We start from the raw sequence: 25828 nt of genomic DNA on the forward strand, positions 1-25828 counted from the left end.
CCCGCCCCGCCCCGCGGCGGCGGCCGGGCGGCGAGAGCGTGTGGCGGCGGCGCCGCGCTCGGCCTGATTTACGGCTCTGCTGAAAACGGCTTCCCCGCCGCCGCCAGCAACAAGTCCGGTGAGTGCGGCGGCGCGGGGGCGGCGACCTTGCGGCCGGCTGAGGCCCGCGCTGAGCCGGGGCCCGGCCTCGCTCCGCCCCGGCAAGGCCCGGGCGGCGGCCGAGGCGAGCGGAGCTCCCCAGCGTCGCCGGGGCCCTGCGGCTGGCCGGGCCGGGCCGCGCCGCGCCGGGCGGGCGCGTCCCCGGGCGGAGATGGCGCGGTACCCCTGAAAAATCACCGGGAAAGTTTCCCAAGTTTCCCGGCGGGCCTGCCGGGCTGCTCCGGCCCCGGGCGGGCGCGGACGCGGGCTGTCTCCTCCCAGCCAGGGCCCGGCGAGGAATGCAACAGACGGCCCGGGATGAAGGCAGGCACCCCTGGCAGGAGCCGCTCGGGAGCATCAGCCTCCCCTTCCGCTGCCCGCGATGCGGCGACAACACCAGGTTCCGGAGCCTGTCCTCCCTGCGGGTGCACCTGGAGTACAGCCACAGCTACGAGGAGCGCAGCCTCCTGAGCAAGGGCAGCCTCTTCTCGCCCCTGAAGGACGCGGAACTGGGCTCCCCGCCGGAGCCCGCCACCCAGGGTGGCCCGGGCAGCTCCGGCGGCGCCATTCAGCCCAAGGGCTCCTACCTGAATTTCTGCGATGCCTCCTGCGGGAGCGGGCAGCCTCTGGAGGTGGAAGCCGAGCGTCCCGTCTCCTACGTTGCCAACTATGTGTCGGCTGACTCTCCCAGCGAGCAGGTTTCTAAACCCGGCCTCCCGGCCGCTGACTCCAAAGCCTCCTTCGAGGCACACGTCAGAGAAAAGTTTAACAGGATGGTAGAGGCCGTGGACAAAACGATTGAGAAGCGAATCGACAAGCTTACCAAAGAGCTGGCCCAGAAGACGGCCGAGCTGCTGGAGGTGCGGGCGGCTTTTGTGCAGCTGTCCCAGAAGAAGCAGGAGGTGCAGCGGCGGGAGCGGGCTCTGAGCAGGCAGGTGGACGTGGCGGTGGAGATGATCGCAGCCCTGAAGCAGCGCCTCTCCGAGTCTGAGGAGGAGCTTCACCGGAAAGAGGAGTAAGCGGGGAGGCCAGAGCTGATGGCTTTGGGCGGGCTGCCCGGCGCCTGTGCGAGTGGAGCCTGTGGGGGAGCAGAGAGGGGATGGGTGGGTTGCTTGCTGGTTATGAAAGGGCCTGCTGCTCACCAGCTTCTGAGCACTGTATTGCTCGAGTTGTAGCGCATGTGACCACATCCCCTGCCTTGCAGGGGACGGCTTCCCGAGCAAGTAGCTTTCATGCTTGACTCCCCGGTGACTACCTTTTACGCTCTGCCCATGCCCGTGTTGTGTTCCAGGTTTTGTGAGGGTAGGGCCAAGTAGAAGCTCTCATCAGCATGTAATCTGATTTACACTGACGCCTCTAATCTGTCATCTTTTTAAGAAGAGATGGGTGGGTAAGTGCTGGAGGAAGTATGTGCGAATACTGAATAGCACCTTGTCCCTGAAGACATCCCACCACAGTCAGCAGGCTGCCCGTGGAGTGGGATGGTCTCCTGTGCAGCCCAAAGCTGTACTGGAGACGGTGCTGGAAAGGCCACATCCAAGCAGGTGTTCTAGATGGACACGGAAACTCAAATTGCTTTTATGGGAATGGGAAGCAGATGCCAGAATCGTTCCGACTAACCTAGGCCATCTAAAAATACATTTGTGATGCATCCATTAAAAATGTAGTGATAGCTGCTATATTATTTATACATGAACTACTTGGTTTATTCAGCACTTGCTGAAACCTTTCAGGCTTTTCAGAGCAACACAACTTATTTTAGAGGAATGCAAATAAAGAGCCTTGGTAATGGAGTGTCTCTAAACGAATTCATCAGCTTACTTGGGGAAGATGAGAAGTGCTAGTTGCCATGACGCTGATCTTAGAAATAGGAAGGTGGTGTAGGAGTTCAGTGTAGGAAGCTTGGAGGGCTTTCATCATTCCTTCCTGTAGTCTAAGTACTAGAAATGATGATGGCTTTTGTATCAGTAGGAGTCGTCTGTCTTGAGGCAGTCCTGTAGATCTCCCAGAAGAGGGGACAGCAGAGGTGGTGGGACTTGAGCCCCTGGGCTTTGTATCTCCCTTGAGGGGTATTCAACAGAATCTCTGATTTTTAAAATATCAGGTCACCCTCATGGAAGAGAAGACTGAAGGACTCAAGGTGAAACTGAGACAGATTTGAAAGTATGCTGGAAGGAGGCTGTGAAGATAAGAGTTTGAAGCAGTTTTGGTATTCCCATCTAGCCGACCTCTCCGTATGGGCTCTTTCACAGCGTGATTCATCCTACTCTAGGAAGTATCTTAGAGGGGGAGGGCTTGCGCTGTGGAGGTTCTTCCTTCCTCTGCAGACTAGAGGGGGGACCTCAGATAAACAGCCATCTTAGGTTGGATGCTGAACTTCAGGTATCTAAAGTTGTGGTATGAACCTTGCCCCAAACTAAATGCAGAATGTGTCTTTAAAATTCAAGGCTTGAGATCCATAGGAAGAACATGACCGTAGGAGAAAGCAGAAGCCATTCAGTGGAGCAAAATCGGAGTTCTGCAGCACTGCAGAAGAAGAAAAGAGCTTGTGGAAAATGAGAAAGGGATGTAGAGTTATCTGGGTAGAAAGAATGAGTATGGTATGGGGAGGACGGAAAGGGCATTGATCTGTGGAAAATAAAAAATCACAACTTTTGCTGCCTCGTTAACTATATTAGGAAAAGGCACAAGGAAGAGACCGCTTGCCCCCTTGGCAAACTGCTTGCTAGCAGCAGTGGCAGGCTGTGGTTCTGAGGCCAAAAAAGGCAGTCTTACAGAATGAGAGAAGTGGGCAAACACTGTCCTTCACACTAGGACATTGTCAGGCTTGGGAAAGGGACAGGAGCTCAGATGATTGCTGTTATAATTCTAGTCATCTCTAAAGCAGAAGCCTGAGTGTGTAAGCAGATCAGGAGGTAGCTCCTAAGTTGGTGCTACAGGGAACACTGAAGGTTATTTGACTAGTAAGAAACACTAACAAGAAGAGGCAGCTGCACAAGAGACTTCACCTGAGTACCCAGGGTATTGCTCTTCTAGAATTACTGCTAGCTTTCTTCAGCTTTCAGTGAAGAAGGTAAAAAAAAAATGGGAAAGAAAAGCAGCAATAGGAATGAGCGAATAGATATTACACAGTGGTGTGTTAATTTCTAAAGGTAGACGACTAATGCATGCTAGTGGAAAGGATGAAAGAGTATCAGCTCAGAGTACTGAGGGAGGTCATAGTATGTTCTCACACGTGCCTCTGCCTAGCCCATAGCATTGCCTCCTAGAAGTCACTACGAAGGTACTCTCAAGGAGACCAGGAAGGTAGGCAGGGCATAGGAATAGGTAAACCTAGGAAAACCTGAAAATACGGTATTTTTTTCTTGTTCAGATGGTTCCTGCGTTTCCTGTCTTGAGGGGTAACAAGGGATAGTGCCATAGAAAAATATACTGGATGTCTTTCCAGTTAAAAGGTCATTGTACAATGAAAAAATTGAAAGGAAGGCAGGTGTAAAGAAATACTTGTAAAAGCAGGACTAGTATTTCTAAAGGCAGCTGTTCAGATTTGAACCTCTAAAAATGCCTAGGACGCTTACCTTTGTGCCAGCAGCAGGGAGGCACTGGACGGTATGCGCTAGTAGAGCGGCAAAGAAAGGATGTTCATGACTTTAACAACCATGTCACTTATCTGATTTTCGTATGGACTGTTGGTAAATTCTGAGACCTAGCTATGTATTCAGACCTCTGTGTGTTCAAAAACTTATTTGGTGTGCTGAAAAGACTTTCTCCTTCAAAAAAGGAGGATCTCAACTTTGGCTTTGATTTCTGGAAGAAGTCCAGATGATTAGAAAGCCAAACAAGACTGCTTAATGGAAATTGCAGAAGCAGGAGTTCTTACTGCAGACTGTGGAAAGTCAAAGGCAGTCCTTAGGGACTGCTTTGATACTTGCTGACCTTCAGAAATAAATGCTTTCATCAGTTTCTTTGTTGGTTTTTTGGTTTTGGGGGTTGTTTTTTTTTAATTCGCAAGCAATCTTGTGAATATGGATAACTTTTCCCAAAACCAGCATTGATATTGAGCCACTGTAGCTGAAAATTTCCTCCTCTTTCCTCTTTGTAGGAGGAAAAAGAAAACACTTTCCTTGAAACACCTCCTTATCCTATTTCTAAGGAAGTAAAGGAAACCAATCTTCCCTTGGTCTTTGAACAGTTGTCCCTAATACTAGAGATCATGGAATATGGTGCATGTGAAGGCAAGAAATGGTTTATAATCAATATGCATTTCTAGATCTCCAAGAGACTGAGATACAGCTGCCCTAGATCAGTTTGAGGGTAAAAAAAAACCAAACAAAACAAAACAACCCAAACAAATCCAACCAAACAAAACCAAAACACCCAACCCCGTAAACTGTCCAAAGGGGGGGGGGGAGGGGGAAATCTAGTCCAAATCTTAGATAAGGTCACAAAATCTCTTCTTTGGGGGCTCTTCCAGAGAAGCAGCTGGAAACTTCTATGGGGATCCCTTTAAGAAACTCTTGGAAAAATAACCATGTTTTGATAAAGAAGTTAGAGATGTTTTTACTGGGCCCATATTTGCGCATTCCTCCATGTCCACCTACTCTGACAGCATCTTACATGAATGGGCAATTGCTATCAGTGATCAAATTACTCCATAACTAAATTTAACAATCCAGTGTATTTTTATCTTTATAAAATCTGCCTAGATACGCCAGGGACCTATCTGGGCTGTTAGGCTAGACCTGCTTCTACATGTAAGAATTAAGCAGATATGGAAGGTAGAAGAGGGTGTATTTGTGGGTTTAACCATCACTTCTGACCTATAAATTGGCTATGAAAAAAAAAAAAGGTTTGGATTTTAGAAACTTCCTCTTTAGATGGGTATACAAGAAGACAACAGAAAATAGCAGTGCAATTGCGTTTTGGGCAACAACTCTGATTTTGGATCCCATAGTGAATTCAAATTAGGGAAGTTAAAGGAAAGGAAAAATGTGTTAGCAAGAATAATTTGCTTAGGAAGCCCCAAGAAGGCTTAGGAAGGAGAGGTCTAAACTTTTTTTAAACATCTGGGTTTCCTGAATAAGGAGATGGAGCTCTTCTAGGTCTCACATCGTTCCTTTGTACCCAGCCTAGTGGAGGCAGACATGGCACTGCTGTGACTGGCAGTCCTCAGCAGAGGCAGGAGACTACTCAGGTCACTTTGACTTGATGGAATTTCATTTCTACCTGTAAAAGCCTGTGTCCCCTGAGTCTTTGCCTGGACCAAGCATGTGAGACTGACACATAAAAACTGATCCACCAAGTGGTCACATTGTCAGAAGCTGGTTTCTCTGATGTGTTCTCCAAAGCAAGGAGCAAGTCTGTAAACTTCATAACTCTATAGGGAGTAAATTCGTCTCAGAATTACGTTGTTGTTGATAATCGAAGGACTAATTTAAAATGACAGCACTATGAGGTTTTACTGTTGACCTCTCATTCCAGTGAGAGGGAGGAGTGTTGGTTTAGGCTACCAGCAGGTACAAGGCTGCCCATTTGCAGGGTTTGTAGGGTCAGTAAGGTTGCTTCTTTTGACTTGTCAGTTGATTATTTTTTGTTTTAAATAATGTCTATAGTAGTCCAACAAAGGCAGAAATAAAGTGAAGGTATCTTTTTAGTTAAATTTTATTTTTGTTCCCTTACAAAAATGGCTGTGCTACTATGCACTATGCTTTTTATTTTATTATCTGGAGGGCGGGAGAGAAGAAACCTGGGTGTTCTTAGAGAAGCAGACACAGCTACCAAAGATGGGTCCCAGTTCACCAACCTGCCTCATTTGGGTCCTGGACAGTTTTGATGAATGATGGCTACAGGGTCAAGCTTTCAGCAGAGCTGCTGAGCAAAGGAATGATTTAATTAGAAAATGTGCCCCAACAGGTATTATTCAATGTTTGATTAAGGAGAATGCAACTCCGAGTACTGTGATCTTAAGGATAACACAGAAGCCTGCCCAAAGGGGTTAAGAGTGCATTGAATAAGATATCAAGGAAACCATTGAAACTAAAACCAGCAATGAAATTAACTTCTAGAGGACACAGAAAGGCTTGTTTCTGGAATTTATGTAAGAAAATAAAACTGGTAGAGTTTGATTTTCAGTAGGTCTGAATAGGGTAAGCATTTGAAGTTACGGTCCTCAACTGGAAGCTACCTTCAATCGTGACTTAAACAATTGCACTTTGCCTCCTAATTATAGGGTGAGAGCATTAGTGTAGTGTGTTGCCGTATCTCTGACAGTAATTTCTTTAACCAGTTCAGTGTGTTTGCTTTGAGACTGACTGGTCCTGTCTCTGCTCTGGCATAGCCTGGAGTGCAAGGGCTATTTCAGAATAGCTGTGGTGGGGAGTAGTTATTCTTGCCAGTGGCTTCACCTTAAATTTGCAATTAAGGGAATTATCTGTGCAAGTAACATCTTAACAATGGGATTAAAAGCTGGCTTTTGAGATCACTGCAATTTATGCTTTAAAACAACAGCTTTCCTTAAAATACAAATTATACAGCAAAACAGGTTTGATTTTGCTGTTAAGTGGAGTATAACTGCAACTACACACTGTTCTTCCACCCTCAGTTTTAGGTGGTCACATTCTCTCTTCCCCATTTCCTTTCATCTTCCCACTTGAGAGATTACTCTCCCCCAACTGCATTAGTTGAAGCGTAGCATGACTATCCCACAGAATGGCTCTGTGAAATACAGCATTTTAATCTTCACAGTGTCATCCCTGTAAGTTCAAGGCTCAGATGTAGAGCACAGCCCCCTGGATGGGTGCAACTGGTAGGACAATAACTTTCTGAGGGGAGGAGGTGTCAAACTCTTAAATCGAACATGCTGATAAGTGGTGTAGGAATGTGAAACTACAACCCAGTGAATAACAGCAGCCTTCAGGCAGTAACACCAATGCGATGATAGATCAGGTCAGTGGCATGAATACTTAATGAATATACATGTTTTAAATATTTTACAAGTAAATCACTTTACTACTTACTGTAGTAGGAATTTGCCCTTCTTCAGATAAAATAAGTATTGGTTTTCTATTGATTTTAGATGGATATTCCAAACGCAGTTCTCTACAGGGTTTTGATATTTGGGTGCACAATCTGCTTAGATCCTTCATGCTTGTCTCCACCTACAGAGCAGTTGCAGGTGTCGGAAGTTGCTGTAAATAGTCCTGGGAACAGTATTGCACATCTGTAGGAGGGCTCAGTCGCAATGTGAGAAATCATTAGCCTTTCTTGTCAGTTGTTAAGGAGCTGGAGCTGTCCCAGCCTCTTCGTCTACTCTATCACATTCTTAACTGCTGAAAGTTATACAAATACTAAGGGTATCTGCAGGGTCCACATGCCAGCAACTGCTCTGGTAAACAAGAACTGCTGCTTACTGCTCCTGCAAGGAGCACTGTGTGGTGAAGGCAGAAGAATAGATGTCACCTAGTAAATCTACGGATTATAACTTTATTTACCACATCTCATGCAGTTTCATGGTAAGAGCCTCCATAAAGGTTTCAGGATAAGTTTCAAGGCAAGCTGTCTGCAATTTTTCTGTGAGAACTAGGCTACAGCTGAAATGCAAACCATCACACTAACTAGGTCTGGTTAACTATAACAGGTGAAGTCAGTGGCAGAGTCAGATTAAAATAAAAAGCTTTATTAGCTTTATTAGCATTTTTTCTTGCCTGCAGTGAGTCTTTCCCTCTGCGCTTGTTTTTTTCATCTGAGTACCTCTGAGTTGCCTGCTGCATTGCAATAAATTTCCCCCAGACTCCTCTAACTCTGGGAAGAGGCCTTCTTTAGCAGCCTGGCAATAAAGGCACCTCCTCTGCTCCTCGTGGGCACATCCCAGGTTGCATCCCCCTTGACTCTCCCTCTCCCTCGCTACAAGCTGCTGGCAGTTTGATGTGCCCTCTGCTCTCAGGGCAGTGGCAGCAATCCCTCCTCCTGAAAGGTTTTGTCTGACAAGAGCACCCAAGTCAAAGCAAAAAAATCCACCTTTCCCCCTGCTGCCCAGTTACAGCCCTCTAACAAAATGTTTTGCTATACAATATACCTTAGTATAGTAAACGATGAACAAACAGATCAGATCACTGTGCTGTCCATTACAAAAATTTACAGAGATCTGAGCTGCACTGAGCATCACCTACTGCACTCAGAAAATTTAGTGGCACGATCTAGAGCTTACAGTGCTACAGCAAGTGCCAGGGTGTAGCTGAGCGAAAAGGGGCAGGAGGCTGCAGGCTGACAGGCAGAGAGCAAATGGAGGAGCAGAGCAGAGTGGGAAAGAGACGATGCTGAGAGCAGAGGAGTTCACAAGGGGAGTTAATAACTGTATATAACCTTTTCTCAATATAGCAGCAGTGTTCTAGATGTAGAAGAGTCGGCACAGGGTAGCAGAGACCTCTCATTAGGAAGGGCAACGCTTCAGGTCTGAGCCAGGCTTTTAACAAATGATTCCTGTTTCAGGTGAGTGCTGCTGACAAGGCTGTTCTATCAAGGCACAGAGCCCAGCGGGCCCATGTTGCTGTCCTCTGGTTTATGCCTCTACCAAGTGGACCCCACAATATTCACAGGCTCAGCTTCCCCCTGACTTCATAAGGAGCAACCTCTGACCTCTGTGAATATCCATCTTCCCACAAGCGTAAGAGCAGAGAGTAAAAGATAGAAATCATATCACATAATCCGAAAAAACTTGGCAGTCAGTCCTGGAGAAATAAACTGAAAGTAAAATAACACAAGCAAAAAACCATCACAGATATGTAGAAATAGAATTGAAGGGAGAGGGTCATCAGTGTGACTAAGAAAAAGTCTGGGCAAACTACAAGACAAGAAAGGCAATTAGATAAATAAGGGCTGCAGGAAGCTATAGGAGTTCTTTGAACCATTTCCCTATTGTTCTGGTGGGAGGAAGGTAAACGTTCTTCTGAGAACTCCCTTCAGGTAACCAAGGCATAATAGCTCTGGCACCAAGTGAGCTCTCTGAGGAAGAGGTGTGGGAGCAAGTAGAGAGACTTATTAGCAGTCACTCCTCGGGGCTTGATGTTGTTGTTCTGAGAAATGAGAATGAAGTGGAAACAAAGGAGCTGAACTGACAGAAGTGCTGCTTATCGGGACAAGGCCTGTGACTGAGACCTAGTGGGTGGATATATCCTAGCTCCTGTCTTTCTAAAGGGAATTTACAGAGTGCTGGTACCATTTCAGCCCAAAGCAAAAATTTTAGATACAAGTCATTAAAGGCAGGTTCATAGGCTGTACAGAGGCAGCTAAACAGAGAAAAATTATGTAAACACCACTACTGTTGCTGTTAACAGTTCCTACAAATAATGACAAGTAGAATGCCAAGTTAGCTTGAGTAGTCTAGAAAGCAAGGAAAATACTAGGGAATTTATTGACATTATGTATCTGTTCTCCTCCTGATAGTCATCTGAGTCAAGTCTTTCAGAAAAAAACCTGCTTCCCCCTGTCCCCCTTATGGCACAGCTCACTAATGAGATATTTGTAGGAAAGGAAGATTTGTGGGTGATCTATTTGTGCCACGGAGCGGGCGATTAATGAATGCTTTTTAACTACCTTTGCTGAAACAACTACAAATGTTAGAATTCTTGAAACTATCACCCTTTTAAAAACAAATGCCAGGTGCTCGATGTTTGTGGCCTCCTGCTGTAGCAAAACACACAAGCTGTCTGTGGCCCCAGGAGGGACATCCTCATGGTGTCCCAGGCTGGCAGCTCCTTGCTTTGCCTAGCCTTTCTGCTGGAGGGCCAGCAGCCTGGCAGACCACACGCAGTTCTCCTTCCTTACCCAAAGGGTAAGAGATTTGGAGCCAACCTGCTGAGTTTCTGTCCTTTTGAGCCTTCTGTCCACTGTAAAAAAGGAGCCCGATAGAGCCAATGGCTTCATGTTGCTAACACAGAACCAGAAATGGCATCATGAAATCAAAGAAGTTTTAATGCTGTAAGTGCGGTAAGAATAAAGCTCTAAAATTATCCTTAATGAGTTTAGATTGGCTTCCTCCTAAGCATTCCTCAGTGGCTTTTTATTACCAGATTGCTCTGGGCAAGCTAATAATCACAGAAACTGTACAGAGCCTTGAAATGGAATGGACTCGTTGAGTTTAAGAAACAGGGTACCTCTCTGTTTAAGCCAGATTTTGTGGGTGAGTTAATACAAACTAATATTCATTAATGGCCTTTGTCCAAACAATAGTTTCTTGGTTTTGCCTCATTCCTACCATTGAATACCTACTCTAGCCATGCAAACAGCCTCTTACTGCAATCTGCTGTGGTATAGAGCCGGCAGACACAGCCTGAACCCTAGATGGCAAATTTCCACAGCTGACCACTTGTGCCTAACTCTTCTTAGTACAGAACCGCTCACTGTTAAAACAACTATACAGCATTAAACCAATTGTCTACAACTATACTGAGTTAAAACAAATACAGAGAAACTTTGGATTTATTCTAAACAAGCTAAACTTTGAAAGCTCATTTCTGCTACAGACTGTTTCCTGGTTTCAGCTTATAACACTTTCTTCAGGTGGTGTATTTCTACCAAGTGATCATCATTTGGCAAGCATTGATTCCCCCAACTCTCACCCTCTCAGTTTTGTACAAAGCAAAAATTAACATGGTTTCATTGGCAGAGCAAGATTATTTATCCAGGAATGTATTAACTGGGGAAGTCCTGTAGGCTCAGTTTTGCCATTTTTTGTAATACATGCTTCACTATGTAACCAAACTTCTCCCACCCAGAAACTCCTTGATATCAGAGGTCCAAATGGTCGCTCAGTTACTGATAGTAGACAGATAGTATGCAGAGCATTTCAGAATGAGCTATGTCTCAATCCAGAGCTGGGAACTTTCACTGTCAATGGTGCTATCTGCTTCTTCCTATTGTGTTACCAGACAAGAAACATTTCTAAACTCCTGACCTAAAACTTGTCTTCCCACACACATACTCCTTGGTCTATAATCTGTAGATTATCTGTTATTCTCCCATACTCCCACTAGCTTCAGTTCGTAACACTGCATTTTGACTTGCAGGATTACAGCCAAAATAAAGTTTAATGGCCACAGTAGGTCTTTTAATTTAGGAACCACTCCAGCAGCAACATTAAACAACCATTGTAAGATTATGATGAACCAGGAAGATTAAATTTGGGGTTCATCCATTTCTCTTCATTTTTAGGGCTGATAATCACATGAGTAAGTTTTTTAAAAAAAAAAAAAAGGAACGTGGATGTAGCTATCTGCAGATACCTTGAGAGGTGATGATTAATGACATTTCTACCCAGTGGACCACTTAGGACTATTTCCAAGAAACTTAATAATTTGACAAAAAAACCCAAACCCACTGCCCATAAACTTAAAATCAGCATTCATGTTTCCAGATCTTCACTGTGTCCACAAAGAGCTTGAAGTTTTTCAGTAGAGGTGAAGGATGGTAATGAGCCACCATGGGCTATCACCATGTAAAAGGGGAGAAGCATCAGTAATTCTTTGACAGTGGCAAAACCAGAGCCCTTCCCATTATTTATGTGGTCTCTTTGCAATGTTTCTGTCTTGCAGAGAAGTTGTTACTTTCAACCACTTCCTGGAAGAAGCGGCAGAAAAAGAAGTGCGGGGAAAAGCCAGGCTCCAGCACTTCATTGAGAACCTGTTGCAGCGCGTCGATCTGGCAGAAAGGCAGCTAGAATATTACCAAAATCAGCAGATGGTGTGCAACCACACTGACATCAATGAGCACGTGGTAAGCCAGCAGAGTCCTTCCCTTTGTTGTCACCCACAATCACAGGGAAAGTACTTGAGTTTGCATACATGTGGGGTCAGTAGGTCAGGCTAATTGCTGCTCCAGGCAGATCTGGATTTGTAAAATGTTTCTTTAGGTGTGTTTTATTTATGTTTTAAACTGCTACTTCACATGAGTGAAAGGAGCAGAGAGTGTAAGAGCAGAAATAGCCAAAGATGGCAAAGGGAGAGCAGAGAATAATGAAGTATTTGCCAGATATTTAAATCTTTTTTCCAGCATTGGCTATTACTGCTGTTATCTTTGCAACAAAGACTTTCCTTTGTGTCATTTAGTGACTTGGCAGTTTTTTTGAAATGTCTGAAGATTTTCAGGAAAGATGTGGATCCCTGCAGAGGACACGTCAGCCTACTGGCAAGTCGGCTTGCCTCTGTATAGTTACCTATCATGGGACTCTTAGAAATGGTGAATGGATTCCCACAGGTCTGTCCCCCCCAGATTAGAAACCAAAGCTGTCTGAACATTGTTAATGTAATGTTTTCCCTACAATGCATTACATTTATATGGCAAGTTTTAGCTGCATGACTTCCAAGGAACATTTCTGTTTAAATGAATAATACCCCATCCTGCCTATGCTGAGTAATGCTCATTCTGGGATGTGAGAGGAAAGGCATTTGATCACACACAGCACTGAACAGGTATGTGATGGTGCAGAGCAAAGGTTCCCATAGCCACCTGGAAGACAAAGAGCTTTATTTACCTGAATAAATGTAGATGTGCTGAAATCTAGTGCAGGACATCTCAAAGGGTGTCAGTGAGAACATTGAAGGGGACCATAAAGATGGGCCTCAGTATTAAATCATCTCTCCTGCTCTTGATGTGTTTACCGGGTTCCCTGGCTCAGCAGTGTCCCTTGGGGAAGGCACTGTTTTTTGAGGCAGCTGCCCTGCTTTCTGAGTGACTTCAGCATTCCTTTAAGGTCATCCATCCAAATATTGACCAGCCTGACCTTCAGGAGGTAATTACAGAAAAGCACACCATGAGATGGCTCCAGACTCCAAGACAGATGACAAGCAAAGTTAGGCTGGGCAAAAATCCATCTGCAAAGTGTGGACAATACCAGGGACAGAGGGAACATTTACAAGAACATAATCATTTTCAGATGCCAGATCTGACTTGCTTGGCTCAGTGACTTCATTAAATAATATTCAAAGGCTCAGTCTAGTAGCATTGATGGGAGATCAGTACAAAGAACCAATTTAGTACCCAGACTGATTTAAACTGAGCTGGCATTCAACACCTCCTTTATTGACCCCCACTAAAAGAGGGACTAGACAAAGTGTTTCCACACTGTGAACCAAACTCTTGTAAAAAATGAAGTTATACAAAGTTGTGCTGGCACTGAGGCTATGTCGTCCCTAACTGGTCTCAGGATTTGGGGTGGAAAGGGAGAGAAATCCTTGCGTTCTTGCCCCCCACCCTTCAGTGCTGCTGTAGGCAGAGCCAAGGGCTCATAGCTTGAGTTTCCTAGCTGCTTCTGTGAAAGAGATATATCGCTGCAAAATTAAAGGCTCTGAGAGAAAGTTAATTTAATACAGCTTATTCAGGCAATGTCCCTTATTAATTATCTTGAACACAATAATTACTTCTCATTGTATCCATACTGTTTAATTTAATGTGAAAGATCTCTGCCCAGCCCACACTTCTTTAGCAATTTACTTTGATTATAGTTACAATAAAAATAACGTGGAAAATATCCAACCACTAACAACTCACACGTTACAAATTTTAAAAACAGATGTAATAAGCTGGAGGAGTAATAATTGGTAAAAGTTTGGGGTTTTTCGGTTTATTTCATATTATTCTAGTTTTAATAGCGGGTGAGAATTGAAATATGACTTAAGACTGCAAATATTTTATCCCTGTACTTTAATTACTTGATGATTTAATATTAATAACCTATTTCTGTTTACTTTGCAGCTTACAGACATTTCATTAAATAAGAAACCCAGATGCCTGTATGTATATATTTTTTTTTCCTCTTAAATACAGCAACTTGATATGCTTACATTTCTGCTTTTGCATTTCACTTTATACAAAAACCTGAATCACGCTGGGTTTGGTTCAGGTTCTATACCCAAGTATGATACGTATTTATGTCATGGAACGGAGAAAAAACAGATTTCTGCTAATTCAAAGCTAAAATCATGTATTCCTTAAAGAAGAAAAAAAGAATAATTTTCTGTTAAACGAATTACTTCTTCCTGCTGCCTGTAATAGCCTATTGCAAAGCTACAGTAGTTGAATCTCTTCAGCAAACATAGGCCAAATTTCAGATGAAAATATCTTTAACATTCTGTAGGTAGGAGAGAGACGGTTGTCATTTCCTAACTGACAGTAACATTCTTGACTTAAAAATCACGTGTAAGCAAGCAAGTGACCTGACAAAGCATGGGCACTAACATCTCAGGTTACTCAAGCAGCTGTTCTGGGAGCAGCAGAACTAATTTTCCATGTCATTGTGACTTGGTCATGAGTCCCAGCAGCTGGTTCAGAGCATCGTGCATGCTGCTCGACCAAGTGATGGTCAGGCAGTGCATCCTTCCTTGGGGCAACCTTTCTTAGTCAGGACACGAGTTTGGGTCTTTTTTCTATTTCCATAAAACTTGTTCCATTACCACAGGTATGGGACTTCTGCATCCCTGCCAGATTTGTGTCTGACCAGTGGGTTCAAGAATTACTGGAAAACTGAGATATAAGTGAACAGATGGATGGGCTGGAAAATAAACTAAAAATACAATGTATAGCCTACTGGGTTGGGGGCAGGGGGGAATTTTTGCTCTTTGCATTGTTTTTGGTTTTCATGTATCTTAGTCCTAGCAGGCAACTGGCCAAGTACCCTTTTGCTGGTAAGAAGCATTTGAATTAATAATTAACAGCATGGGGCTATAGCTTTATTTTTTCTACTTTTTATTTTTATAGCATTTATAGCTTTTTTTTTTCCCCTACTGATTGAGATTCTGGAAAACCTTGATTGTCCAAAGCAGACTTTGAGTTGACCGTGTATGCACTTTTCACATTTCTAGATGTCTTAATGTGATTGGAATCAAGGAAAACAGGATTAAAATATAACCAGTGAATTCAGTGACTCAGTAAGATGAGTCCTTCCACTGACAAGTCTTTGGTCTAAATATAATGCAGTTTGGTGAAACCCATTAATTGCTGCAAAATAGTGGGAGTTCAAAGGCATATATGAAATTGTTTAGAGGTTTCTGTTTAACTATTGATATTTGAAAAGATACATCAAAACTAGAATTTAGTAGTAGCCTTTATTTGGAGTTACCAGATAAAAAATATCCCAACTTGTCCTATGAAGCAGAGAGGATAGAGGAGAGGATGCTCAGAGGTGTAGGGAAGTTTTATTTTGCACTGCCTGTTCTGTGGATGAACCCAGCATTGGCATTCACCACACCAGCTTTTAAGAGGTCTAACTCAGCTGAGTACATAAAACAAGGTTTTAATGATACGTACCAGTTAAAAGAATTGAGAAGCATTACTACCCATCCAGAAAATTCAGTGTAATCTCAGGGGGGTTGAGGCCACTGATGGCTTACGTTGTTTGGGATCAGTGGCTGGACTTGCAATCTGTCTTGCTCCAAGGCCTCTGCCTTGCTTCACAGTTCCTTTTCTCCAGTTTCTCCTGGATGTTTTCAGGAAATGCTGCGCTGAGAGCGTGGCAGACCTTTGCTGATGCTCACTAACTGTTTCTCAAAGGCACTGAGACTTGCCAGCACATCTCTGCCTGAATCAACTTTAAATGCTAGCTCCCATTGTGAAGAAGCTAAGAATTAGGTCTCAAAATCATGAGACCTGTCTTGAAAAATACTTGATGCTTGTGAAATGCAGCAAGGATAGGATTGTTCTTAAGTGCCTGTGGCAGCGGGGTGCATTTAGTCACATCATTTCGGCCTTTCTTCATAATGCAACAGATTAGGAATATGTTTGAGCTGAAGTTCAGACTCTCACATTCATTCATATTGCAGAGCTGCTGCTTTCAGTGAAAAAACATTTCCCACATCTGGAGCTGGCAGCATTTCATTTCATGTGCAATGACCTACGTGTTCATTTGTCTTAGGTACTCTGACTGTGAATTAGGGACAGATGTCCATCTTCTCTTCCATAAACTTGATCAATTTAAATACAGTTTAGCTCTTTTAGGCAATCCCCTCTGACCATATTTCTGGTGATATTAATCTTGACCACCTTCTGGTTTTAATAGCATCATTCAGTGCAGCGGAGGGGTGACTAACATCACCTGCAATAACACCTGCATGTGCTTTGGGAATAAGTGATCTAACTTTTTCACCATAACAACATCTGAGAAAAACAAGAGCACTATGTCTTAACAACTAAGTAATGGACTGTTAAAAACAGTGCTCAAGGAGTGATCATAAACTGGAGTGGCCAACACTTGTGCATTTACACAAGTCATTTCTAACCCCCAGCAAGTGGTCAGAGCCCAGGCCTGCACGAGCCCAGTGTGACACAGTGCCTGCAGGCTCCAGCTTGGTCCTGCACAACATTTTCCTCCCCAGACTTCCCCACAGTGAAGTCTGGTTGGCAAATCTACCAGCCAGGTAAAACTGTTCTGTAGGTAAGGCTCCGTTCCTGTGCTGTCAGCTGGCCCTCACTGCCTCCCACCAACAAATACAGAGGCTTTTGTGACACCCTTCTAGCCTTTTAAAGAGCAGGAGAGGACTTGCACTGTACACACTTGAACAACCACAGCTTTTTCCAAAACTAGTTTTGTCAAGTGTGCAATATTGTTTAACTCCCAGAAGAAGTAATATTACACGATCCATGGTTTCCAAAAATAACAAGCTATGGAAAATAGCCCTACGGGAACCCTTAAGAGATCAACTTGTACATCAGCACATCTGTTCTTCACTTCAGTCACAGTAGCTGGGCAGACGTGAGCTGGTGCCTTACGTTCATAGTGCTACCGTTAGACCACATTTATCTGATGTAAAACATTTTAAGATTATTTTAAAAGGAACTGCAACAATCTTACTCAGCCAAACTGTGGAACTGCAGTTTCAACTTGAAATTTCAGAGCAGAGGGTATGGTTCAGCCTTTGCAGCACCAGGCGCTGTGCCATCACTCCATCTGAGCTCACTGATTTCAGCAAATCCTGCTGGGCTTGAACCATAACAGAGAGAACAAAGAATTCAGATTGCTTTGGCCTGTAAGCTTTTGTACCCTTACTCCCACCAGTTTCTGTATTTCCCTTTCCTCTTCTCCCATTTCAAATCAAAGCCTAAAAGTAAAGCTATAGTTTCCCTAGATGGGTGGCCAGGACAAAGGCAGAGCATGGAGTTACCTGAGCTACTGGCCATTAGTAGCAGCAGTTCCCTGGGGCCTGGCCACAGTCCAGGACAGTGCTGAGGTCCTGCCAAGAAGTTCCTACAGTCTCTGTATCCATTTTCTACTGTTACTGATGTTGTGTGGTTTTCCACATTCTTCACAGAAGGTCGCTATGAACATGTGCATCTTTAAAATCCCTATAGATCACCAAGTTATGAGAATATAGACCTCAATGATTTCTCAGCACTCCAAAATCAGCAGAATGCTATCTGAATAAAAGTGTAGATGAACACACGTGAAGAGTCTACCAGTAACACATGTAAGGGTTCTTATAGTAAGGGATGCTTTTGAGTATTTAGAAGTGTAATTAATTTTGCAACCCTCTTTGTAACTTTCAGCCTGGTTCAGTAAAACAAGGCTATTTCTGTCTTCAAAAATGTATGGGTTTGGGACATTTGGGGGACCTATCACTTTGCAAGATAGACTTGTTAATAATCACTATTATTAATTTCAGGAGCCGAGGAAGTCAGCATGCTTTGTATAATATCCCTGAAGCAAAGCCCCATTCCTTTCAAAAAGGTAGAATCTTGTTGAAAAAAGCAAAGGATGAAAAAACCAGCTTGCAGCCACTGAAATGCTTCTATGAACCTGTTGACTGCCCGAGAGAAATATGGAGAGCACAAAAGAAAGCTGAACCAGTCTGCTCTGCCAGGAAAGTGAGTGTAAAATCAAAGATGGGTAAAAAGGCCAAACCGCTATAGGAATGGTTAGCAATATATAGTAACACAGGAGCTTGGCTTCAACGGAACAAATATTGAATGAAGTTAGCCATCCTACTTTTTCCTATCTATCTGGCCATGCCAAAACATATCAGATATAATATATAGAAATATATACAGTATGGAAGATTTGTATTATTTAGTAACGCCATTCCCTCTTTGGGGGCTATAAAAGAAGTGACATTTTATTCAGTTTACATGGAGGTTTTTCTATTTATTTATTTATAGAGCTTATTTTAAATGACTGCAGTTATCTTGCTGGGCAGTACTGTAGCTGTATGTTTAATTATTTTAGTGGCAGCATGTGGCTTGGTAATTTTTTTCCATCTGTGCTGTTGATGAAGTTCAGAAGAATCCATTTAATCGGCACCTAAATATTCAGTCTTTCAGCTTAGGTCGGTATAAGATCAATGATTAACTGTTGCCTGCACAACCATACTTAGGTGCAAAAGGTATACTTGAGTTGCTTGAAGGCTGTTCACAGCAGTAGATTACTACCTTGGATTTTCTGCCATAAGTCTAGTCAGGCACATTTCTGTATTTTATTACATAAATTAAACTGCTTGATCCTGCCAGCAGCCACATTGTCTGTTGATACAAGCTTGGGCAGCTCGGCTGTCTCAAGCACAGCTTTCAAATTCCAGAAGCTTTGTGGCTTTGCTGTATGTACCAGCCTCTGGTGTCACTTAGCAAGGAGACCAGTCTGGTACCGCAGCCCTGACAAGCACGGACCGCATGGAGCCAGAGGAGACCTTTCAGTACCGGGTGCCAGCAATTCGGTTATCAGCTGTGGCACAGCCAGTTAAAGGCAAAAGCAACCTGCTTACATTCCATGGCACCACGTTCTATGCCTGTGCTTGACTTTAGGCATGAGGTGCCTAAAATGGCTATGATCATAACCAAAATCCTTCACATTTTCATTTCTGAAGAATCTTTACAGGGCTGAGAGATCCCTGGATTTCAACTAAAAACCCAAGAGCAAGGAAGTTAGAGACAATTGCAGGACAGGAATTTACATGTTTACATTGGTTTGTGCCAATTAAAAGGATCCTTATATACCAGAGTATTTATCAAGATGATTTTTTGTGTGTACAGTTTTTTGGTAACATGAATCGTCATGCCATGTTTACAGATGTGAACATCCTGTTGATGTTACTTATGAGATTTGTTTTCTCAAGGAAAGAAAGGATAGGTGAGACAAGTCTGTGTAATTTATTTTTTAAATGCTCATAACAGATGTAAATTGTTTATGTGGAAGGTGATTTTTTACAGTATGTGTACAAAGATTTGTGAAAAATGTTTTTCATTTTTTATAACTATGACTGTAAGCAGAACTGAGTATTAAAAGAGAGTGTATCGCTATGATTACTGCTGCAATAAGCACCTGAGTTGCAATATTTTTAAAGCAGAAGATGACTGATCAGTCAGCTAGGATCAGGTAACTACAGATGTCACACAGTGTCAGTGCACAGAGCTCCCAAGAAAGTAGCAGAGTGAAAAAAGATAGTATTATTCCTCACTTTTATTTTAATCAGTGTATATGGAACAATCAAATGTATGTTTAAAGTTTCTCAACACTGTTTCAGTAGGAAGTCACAGTGTAAAATCAATTCAGGTATTTAGGTTGAAATGACATTTTAATATTTATTTAACTACATCACAAGGCCACACTTGGCCTTATGCTAGGCATTGTGTATGGTGAAAAGGAGTTGTTAATTGTGTTGCATGGGCTTAGGTCAGATAGTGTCGCGACAACTTTCTTAGGCAAGCCACAAAATAGAAACATCCTTGAGTTTTTTCCAGTTACTTTCCACATCCTTTTATAAACCTGAAAAAATGACCTTTTTTGAAGATAATGAAGGTGAACTTTCGAAAGATAACAGAAATAAAAATCTGTTCCTTTATCCACTTTACACTGAAAGAATATTTTTACTTTAAAATGCCTATCTCCTCTGTTAGTCACCAAAGTTAAGTGCAACTACTAGTTCACAAATGAGATGTTTATTTTATTATTTATCATGCCAAAATCTTGACTGTAAGTTGTCCTTTTGGGGGAGGAAGAGAAAAAGAGAGTAGAAGAATTTGCATGTTCTTAAACTTTTCAAAGCCTACGTTACAGTTACTTGCTGAAGAAATGACAGGTTAGTTAATTAGAAAGAAATTGGATTGTACTGTAACCCCAGATAAAAGTTTTTAGAATATAAACATTCTAATAATAAAGATATATTTCTCAGTTACTGTGTCACTTAACTCTTTAAAATACAATGTTTCTTACAAAAGCCTACCCAACAGCAGAGGAAAAGGAGAAACAGCAGCCCTGCTTGGGAGTTCCATTTATTCCTCGGATAAAACACCATGTCAGTGAAGTTGGGCTGTGATCTTTCAAAACATTACAAATTAACCTGAAAGACAGGTACAGCATCTTGCCCACATAGCTCGCATGTGTCACTTGCCCCTCTCCTGCTGTAAAGATGCTTGAAAATTAATCTTGAGATAACCTACACGGTCAGATAAGCTGTGCAAAGCAGACCCAGGGAAAGTGGAGGGAAGGGTCAGGCAAGGGAAATTAAGGGCAGAGGTGCTCCTGGGGAATGTATGTAGGTGATATATTCTCCCTCACACATCGCCAGTTGCTGAGTCATAATTTCATCACGTATCTCCCTGGTCAGACTTGGAAAAAGAGGTTTTCCCATGGGAGAACCAGATTCCTGTCGAGATGATAACGAAGGGGAGAGGTGCTGTAGAAGACTGGATGAGGATAGTCCCTCTGACACCCCAAAAGGCTGAATAATGTTCATCGGGGGAAAGGCTCCTTCCCAGTCATGCTTACACAATTTACGCTCTCATTTGTAAAATTGCTGTCTGGTCATCAGCAGAATTTGATTGTTGGATGTGCACATCACATCTATACTTCATGTCCCATTAACAGGTGGAATGCTTGAGAAAGACCAGTACATGAGCTAGGATGAATGTAACTGGTGTTAGCTTGGGGGGACTTTATGAGGAGATAACACTGGAACTGGAAAATGTCAATTTAATTATTTTTTAAAAAAAATCTGAAAGTGTTCTGACAATGTTGACCACTCATCTTTGAAAATTAATTTGAAGCACAGCTTACCATATTTTGCCCTTTGAGATGCTTTCAAGACATCTAGATGAGTTGTATGCTTGCATCAAAGTGAAATTCAGTGGGACCTGCATGCCTTGTTTTCATATACATTTTTAAAATCACACCTTATCTATAACTAAAACCATCTCAGAGCAGTATGTATACTGGCTGGGCCCTTACAGGTGAGGTTTCTGCTTAAAACATGTTCTGACTGACGTGATATTATAGGCCACAAAGAAAACAAGAAAGTAATTGAAACCTAGACCTTTAATTAGCTGTACACAGAAAAAATCCCAATCTTTTTGAGATGCTCCTGCCAGTTGAAGAGAGAGTGTGTTTTTAAAGCACTTGATGGCATCTGACCCTCCCTCTGCCTCAGTAGTAAAAACAGTCTTCCCCTGCCCAGAGGAGATTTGAACACATTTGTTTTGTTTCCGAGAGAGTTAATGGAAATACTCAGCAGGATATTCATATTCAAAGGGATGGCCGCCAATTAGAGCAGTTATTAAGTCAAAAAAATTACTACTTCTATCATCCCTAATAATTCTCCCAACGCCACTGGCTCTTTCAATCTACTTGAACAAAATTCTGCTCTCCTCTCTCTTTATTCTGCGTCACCAGATAGTTGCCTCTTTTGTTCTTACCTCAGACTAATGCTGATTGTTTCCATACATCCTGTCTGAAGTGGCTGGAGTGGACTATTTTAGTGCTCTCTGCAGTGGGCATGGGCATTATTATTATATTTTTTTTAGGAAGAATAATCCCAGAAGTGATTTTATCACATGAAATATACTACAAGCTCTTAAAAATAGATCCTGTTGTGACATGAACAAAATGTCCTTTCCCATTCTGTTGCTAATGCCACCCTCTATCAAGCCATGCTGGTTTTTATTCTGGTCTCTTGAATTTTCATTTCTATATCTCTCCAAGGCGAGGGAGAAATAAGCAACATAAGTTAAATGCAGTCATTGCCTTGACAAGCCTTCCCCCCCCCGCACTGTCTCTGTCCTAGCATCACACACTGTAGGCAGGTAAAAGTTGGCTTGCATTTTTCATAAAACCATGGGAAAAAATACATACAACAGATTTTGGGCTCATTATAATGTTATGAAAGAGGAAAAGGCTCTTCTGAGCTGGGAGGGAGATAGAAAGAGGAGAGATCCTCTGCTTGCTTGAGAAGTCGCTTTCAAAGGTAAGTGTGATGGGTGGGAGGAATTTACTGTGCGCTGGTGTGAGATGACAGAAAACCAGAGTTACACATAAGGCAGCAGTGAAAGGGTAGGCGACTCATTACTGCCTGCTGTTTCTTAGAGGCTTTGACCTCCAAAACATCAGAATATACCTGGCCTGACACATTCAGTCCATAAATCACACTTTAGACACAGATTTCGAAGCCTAATTACTAATTTCAAAGTAATAGACTTTATGGCCAGGGCTTCCAAGAAATTTCCTAAACTCTGTCCACAGGATTTGTTCAAACCATCGTTTATTGGCTTACAGTGGGTAACTTGCTAAGGGGGGCTTGGCAACCACGCGGATTTTTGTGCGCTTTTGGTACTTGTTCTCTCCTGTCTCCGTTTGGTGACTGGCAGCAGCTGGCTGGGCGCCAGCAGTTCTGCCTGGACTCTACCCCAGCTGACTGTCAGCTGGTTCCCACAGCAGTACTTTCCTTTACATTAGTTTGCTGATTTTTCTGTCTGCTTCCCAAGCTCCCTCCTTCGTCTTTCTGTCAACTCAGTACCTTCAACAGCTCACATGCAGCAAGCACCTTTCCTGGGCCTCAGCCTGCTAATAAGTTACTGCATCACACCAGAGACACTTGCAAAACACTTTCTTTAGTGGGCCAGGGGCAAATGCTGCACTAAGATGGCAGATATCCAGCTGTGCACAGCATTGATGCTTCACTCACCCCTCACCAGGTAGGCAGAGGAGACAGAGCGTTACATATTACACTGCACATGCACAATATTGGCATTTACCCACACCCCAGCAAAGCTCAACCTGTCTACTCCAGCCATGACTACATCTACACACACTTTTAAGCCAGTCTGGGAGCAGAAGGGCAGGCAATGGTCTTGCAGTTTAGATTAAATGAATATTTGGGCCATACAGACAAAAGGCATTTGTGTGAATATACAGCTGTGCACAATACAAGAGATCCCGGTCTTACAGCATACAGGTATGTGGTTGGCTTCAACTACCTGAACAGTAACTCAAAGCCTCACGTGCAGGCTGAATGTGCTATGATAAAAAAAGGCCCTGTGTTTTCTAAGTGCGCAGAGTTGCTGCTCTTCTCATGCCTGTTTGCAAACAGATGGTGTATCAAAAAGGAAAGGTTAAAGGTGTGTGTTTCTGAGAAGACATCTGCAGCCCATCACCCCTCAGCTGGAGAATAAGGGTAACCTTGACAGAGGGTCCTGCACTTCAAAAGTATTTTCACAAGAATATTATACATATGGTAATTGCCCTTTGCTGAAGTACAGCTTGGGCAAGTGTCACAGACCTCTGCTCCCAAAGGGACTTCTGATCTCCCACCAGCCAGCACTGTTCAGGGTATTTTTGTAAGAGAGGGGAAGCTGAACATTGGTCACGTGAACAACATGCATACATGCAAACTACAGCGCAGGTGTGCATACTAGGAGAGGTTATGAAAACAACTGAAGGTTGGTTTTGTTCTGATTTTACTCTTCATTAAGATTATATCACTATTAGATAGAAACCCCACATGAAACTTTTCAAAATAAAAACTGCCAACAAGCTTGTCCATGAATTGTATATACACCTTCCACTGAAAATCACTTTTGACGTCACAGAACATATTCACCTGAACCAAATTTTCAGAAATTTTCCTCCCTTATGGAAAACAGTAGGCTCAGAAGATATTTTTAATTTTTTTCTCATGGGGAAGAAAAAACAGCCAAAAAAACAGAGATATTTTAACATGGACCAGTATCACCCCAAATCCATGAGACTTACGCTAAAAAACTCACCCACCAGTGAGCTTTTAATTGTTTCTGTGTCAGCCTGCTTGGCCTACCAACCCTTCCAAGGTCCAGGGTATTGAGGTGACCTCCTAAAAATGACACAGTCTAATTATCCCACCCTCCGAAGCTTTGTGCAGACACCTGTTTAAGAGGAGCACATGAAAGTCACCGGTTTTGCATGCCGACAGGGTATGCCATGGTGTTCATGCCAAGCTACACCAGGGCCACCCCCAGGCTGAGGCCCTTCGTGGGGATTAGCCTGAGGAACCATGGGATGAATCAGGCATCACCCAAAGCCTGACAATGGCAGCTGAAGCAACTAATATTTATAAGAACTGAACCCATTTCTATGCCAAGAGCGATGACCCAGGCTCCTCAACATGCCTACGGCTGCCAGCATGGCTGCACACTTCCCAAGACTGCCTAGGCTCCCCACAAACCCTGCAAAAGATTTGGGGTAATGGGAAACATGAGGATACATTGAAACACTCTCTTGCACACACAGCAGCTTTGAAAATGGGGTTTAAAGGCACAGAGGGACCATCTCAACGGGCAGTTTGTGAGTGCATGCAAGCTCATCCTGCCCTTCTCTGGTCCCCCAGAGGCAGAGGAGTCTTTCAGCCATGCTGGGAGCCAACTAGTTTGGAAAAAGTGCAGAGGGAGCCCACTCTTCCAGCAAACACCCTGCTGATGTACTCTTAAGGGCATCAAACATTTTATCCATTAGCAAATCATGAGATTAAAAGCATAATCACAAGTATAATGAAGAAACTGTAACTCCTTTGTCAATTTAATTGCCACGGTGAGCACACGGAACTGTCGGGAACAAGTTTTATTGTAGAGTCTTTATCTGAAGAAAATGTTAGCAGCTGTTATCTGCATTTCACCTGCAGATTCCCCTCCAAGGAGGCAGCTGAGGGCAACAGGCGGAAGGCAAAAACCTGGGTCCAAGTGAACTAAGAGGAACATTTGCCAGGGGACAAGCAAAATAAGTTTTCAGAAGTGTGCGTGGGGAGAATAAAGAGAAAGACACAACTGATGCCATTGAAACAGATTAACATGTATATACTAAAGAAGGGACCAGGACAGCAATATACTTTCTTTTCCCATCTATTCTTTTAGTGGGCTTCAGTAACTTCTCAGCTTTGTTAACCATTAGTTAATAAGGAGATGGAGGTGCCCATCACTCCTCAATACCATATAGTATTCCCACCCCTCTTTTCCAGAGTACAGTAGAAAAGGACTTAGAACCTGATTTTTTTTATTATTTTAGGGACAGGGGCTTCTATTCCTTTTGTTGTAAGTAGTTGAAAACCTGTACCAGATCCCCATCTCCTTGGATTTCAGGATTGGGGTTATATTACGTATGAATCTGGGTGTTGTATAAGGTCTGCTCACCTACTGCGCAAAAAAGCTAAAACTCTTCCTTTTATCTGTGTAAGAAGTTCAGCTGTCTAGAAGGCAACGCATATGAGTCAGTTTGGATGTCGGTTTGCATGAAGCAGAAGCGGTTCCCTGCAGAGAAGGAAATTTCACATTGTCACAAAAGCCAGTGTGAGTCCAGAACCAGCTCAGCAAATGTGAAAAATCTATCTGAATTTTCGGGTTTTAGGGAAAAAAGCCTTGGAAGGGACACCTAAGTTGAGCGATGAATCCAGATGGAGCCTTTTTGCCACTAGGTGGTGAT

General features: G+C 43.1%; 1 protein-coding gene across 1 annotated transcript; it reads left to right on the forward strand.

Annotated features, from left to right (window-relative positions):
• On the forward strand, positions 1 to 20281 carry ZNF365 (zinc finger protein 365). The gene is made up of 4 exons (XM_037400358.1): positions 1 to 1153; positions 11727 to 11907; positions 13885 to 13922; positions 17784 to 20281. The coding sequence occupies exons 1-4, from the start codon at positions 438 to 440 to the stop codon at positions 18028 to 18030; spliced, it is 1182 nt and encodes a 393-aa protein (XP_037256255.1). The 5' UTR covers positions 1 to 437; the 3' UTR covers positions 18031 to 20281.
• Positions 20282 to 25828: the final 5547 nt, after the last annotated feature.

Source organism: Falco rusticolus, chromosome 9 (assembly GCF_015220075.1).
Source record: "Falco rusticolus isolate bFalRus1 chromosome 9, bFalRus1.pri, whole genome shotgun sequence".
Taxonomy (NCBI): Eukaryota; Metazoa; Chordata; class Aves; order Falconiformes; family Falconidae; genus Falco; species Falco rusticolus.